Source organism: Plasmodium reichenowi, chromosome 5 (assembly GCF_001601855.1).
Source record: "Plasmodium reichenowi strain SY57 chromosome 5, whole genome shotgun sequence".
Classification (NCBI taxonomy): domain Eukaryota; phylum Apicomplexa; class Aconoidasida; order Haemosporida; family Plasmodiidae; genus Plasmodium; species Plasmodium reichenowi.
Genome location: NC_033650.1, coordinates 161,542 through 165,698, shown reverse-complemented (window position 1 = coordinate 165,698; position 4,157 = coordinate 161,542). Strand labels below are relative to the sequence as shown.

Below are 4,157 nucleotides of genomic sequence, written 5' to 3'. Positions count from 1 at the left end.
CTTTGCAAAGGAGAAAAATAATAAAACATAAATAAGAACATTTGCATATTATATATATATATATATATATACATTTATATAATATATTTCGTCTGTGTATTGATACATGTATTTCATTAGACCCTTGAAAGTATCTTTATTCACAAAAGTATGCATATACATAAATATAAATATAAATATAAATATATATATATATATATATATTTTTTTTTTATTTATTTTATTTTTTATTTTTTTATTTTTTTTTTTTTTGAATGCAGTAGTATAAATGTTTTTATAATTATGTTTGATATTTTTGTTGAATAAAAATGAAATTAACTTGTTACTGTATTATGTTTTTATTTATACATATAATAAAATATGTTAGTTGTGAAGAGTATAAAATAAACAAAGAAGGAGATAATGGAATACATAATAAGGAGGAAATAAAAAATGAAAAGTACGATAATACTAATTATGAAAATAAGAATAATGATAATAATAAAAATATTGATAGTAATAATAGAGAAGACCATATAATGAAATTACTTCCAATTCAAAAAGACAAAGATAATGATATCATCGATGAACATATAAACAATAAAATAAATTATTATGAAAAGGATAATATAAAAGAAGAGATAAAACATAATACTGAAAATAATAATAATAATAATATTTTTATACAAGAAAAAGATAATATACAACTTTTTGTTGATAAAAAAAAACATTTGGAAGAAAGAAATCAAAATGTCATACATGAAAATATGAAACAGGAGAAAGATAAAAATAAAGAAACACAAAATGGAAATGATATAGATGAAAATAAAAAGCAAAAAGAAAAAGAACAACATACAAACCAACTAATAGACAATCGAAATGATCAAATTCGTAATGTGGAAAAAGAAGACGTACACAATGGTTATGAAAACGACGAGGCTGGTACACATGAAGAGGAGGAAAATAAAGAAGATAAGAAGGATACTGAACAAAAAGATGATAATAAAGAAGATAAGAAGGATACTGAACAAAAAGATGATAATAAAGAAGATAAGAAGGATACTGAACAAAAAGATGATAATAAAGAAGATAAGAAGGATACTGAACAAAAAGATGATAATAAAGAAGATAAGAAGGATACCGAACAAATAGATAAAAACAAAGAAGATAAGAAAGATACCGAACAAATAGATGAAAACAAAGAAGATAAGAAGGATATCGAACAAATAGATAAAAACAAAGAAGATACGAAAGATACCGAACAATTAGATAAAAACAAAGAAGATAAGAAAGATACCGAACAATTAGATAAAAACAAAGAAGATAAGAAAGATACCGAACAAATAGATAAAAACAAAGAAGATAAGAAAGATACCGAACAAATAGATAAAAACAAAGAAGATAAGAAAGATAACGAACAAATAGATAAAAACAAAGAAGATAAGAAAGATAACGAACAAATAGATAAAAACAACGAAGATACGAAGGCCCCTCACCAAAAAGATGATAAGAACGATGGGGCGTCTTGTGAAGAAGAAAAGAGAGTCATTATGTCAGAAATAAAAACCATAAAAGAAGATTTAGATAATTGTAATATAACAAATAAGAAGGATAAAAATGAATGTATTGTAAAAGTCAATGAGAGTGAAAGGAAATTAAATTTATGTAAAGAGAAAGCACTTAAATGTAAAGGACAAATAAAAGGGATACATCATAAGTGTGATGAAAGGTTAGATAGGAAAAATAAAGAAATGATAATATTACAAGGAATTATAAATAAATTAGAGAATAAAATAGATGAAGATAAAAAGAATGATAATAAAAATTTCCAAGATAATATAAAAGAAAGCGAAGGAAAGAATAAAGAGATTCCTTTAGAAAATAAAAACACTAAAGATAATGTTAAAAGAAATGAAAAAAATGTACATCATGAAGATTATAGTAGTCATCATAATATATATAGACAAGAAGACAATTATTTAATTTCATATGAAATTTTAAAAAATTATTTTGAGAAAATATTTGAAATATATAAAACATTATATATTATAATAGTAGAGAAAACGTTTCTATCCATTTTTGTTAATAATATATTATATACTATAGATTTAATTGTATTCTTAACAAAAAAATGTATAACAAGTAGTATAGATATAATATATATATGTTATAGATTTTTTGGACATCATTATATCATAAATTGTATGATTCAGTTATTTGAAAATAGTTTTTTATATAATTATTATAATTTTTTTAAAAGAAAAATAAATAATATAAAAATAATGTTAGAAAATTGTTTCTCAACTTTAATAAGTGAGAGTAAACCTAAAGTGATGACATTAAAAAATAATATTCAAAAGAATGTAGATGTGTTTGTACATAAATTAAATGATAGTTCAGAAAATTTAGTAAATCATATTAATACGATAAATCCACATGTCAGAGGAATTATCCCTCCAAGTTTGTCGGATAAAATAATACTCTTAATATTTTTTACTATTGTAAATATAATACATTTATATATATTATTTTGTTTATTATTTATATTATACGAATTTTTGAAAAGAGCTACAACATTTACAATAAAATGGGGATCATTAATAATTCGCCATATTTATTATTTCATCTTCTTTTTTCTCACCATACCTGTAAGACCGTGTATGAGGAAAAGAGCTGGAAAGGGACGTAGAGGATATAGAAGACACGACGATTTTATGTATAACAGTGATCGTATGAATAACTACGAAAGAGTAAATAGTTTTGATAGAAAGGGTAGCTACGACTATAACAGAAATGGTTATGACGAGAAAGGTAGTTATGAACGTAATTATAATTATGACAGAACCTATGATAGGAATTATGATAGAACCTATGATAGGAATTATGATAGAAATTATGATAGGAATTATGATAGAACCTATGATAGGAATTATGATAGAACCTATGATAGGAATTATGATAGGAATTATGATAGAACCTATGATAGAACCTATGATAGAAATTATGATAGAACCTATGATAGAAACTATGATCGTAATAATGATCGTAATAATGATCGTAATAATGATCGTATTAATGATCGTATTAATGATCGTATTAATGATCGTAATAGTGATCGTATTAATGATCGTATTAATGATCGTAATAATGATCGTAATAATGATCGTAATCACGATCGTAATCAAGATCGTACCCATGATCTTACATATAATAATAATGATGCATATGAAAAATCTGAAGAATTAACAATGAATAATTCAGAATTAAAAAAAATGAAAACTTCAAATATACATGAGAGAAAATATTGAGAATAAAAATGTACCTAAGCGAAAATGAAAAATAATTAGTTAAGATTTTTGGTAAAATTTAAAATGAAAAAAAATGAAAAGGAATTAAGAGGATATGTATAAATAAATAAATAAATAAATATATATATATATATATATATATATATATATTTATGACATGCTTTATGTGATAATACATCCTTATAATATATGCCTATGTGTATATATGTCTGGCATAAAAATAATATATAACAAAAGAATATTTTCTACCTAAGGACAAAGGTTCAAAGGTTGGAACAATAATATGTATATGTATATATATATATATATATATATATATATATATATATATATGTATATGTATTCTTATATTTATTTATATTTATTTATATATATATATATTTTTTTATTTATTTATATATATTTTTTTATTCATTTATATATATTTTTTTATTTATATATATATATTTTTTTTATTATTTATTTTTTTTTTTTTTTTTTGACATAATTTTGTTGCTTATGATTCTCATTTTTTAATTGGTACATACATATATTAAATATGTATTATATATGTGTGTCCTTACTTTAATTTTTTTTATTTTATTATTATTTTTTTTTTAATTAACTTAAAATCATAATATTTTATTTATATACACACATATATATATATATATTATATATATGTATGTGTTATATTTTTTATGAATACTATATATGTTTACAAAAAAAAATTAGAATTTTAAAAGATATATAAAATATGAAACATAAAGTATAAATTATATAATAACAAAAAAAAAAAAAAAAAAAAAAAAAAAAAAAAAAAAAAAAAATTAAAAAAATAAAAAAATATAAAAAAAAAAAAAAAAAAAATTATAAAAAAATAAATAAAAA

The 4,157-nt window shown here is 20.6% G+C and overlaps 1 protein-coding gene across 1 annotated transcript; it reads left to right on the top strand.

The window, feature by feature from the left end:
- Positions 1 to 308: 308 nt before the first annotated feature.
- On the top strand, positions 309 to 3,287 carry PRSY57_0504900 (putative membrane protein; the record flags this gene model as incomplete). Its single annotated transcript, XM_012906121.2, has 1 exon — positions 309 to 3,287. One exon carries the CDS (start codon positions 309 to 311, stop codon positions 3,285 to 3,287), a length of 2,979 nt encoding a protein of 992 aa, XP_012761575.2.
- Between the last annotated feature and the right edge of the window lie 870 nt (positions 3,288 to 4,157).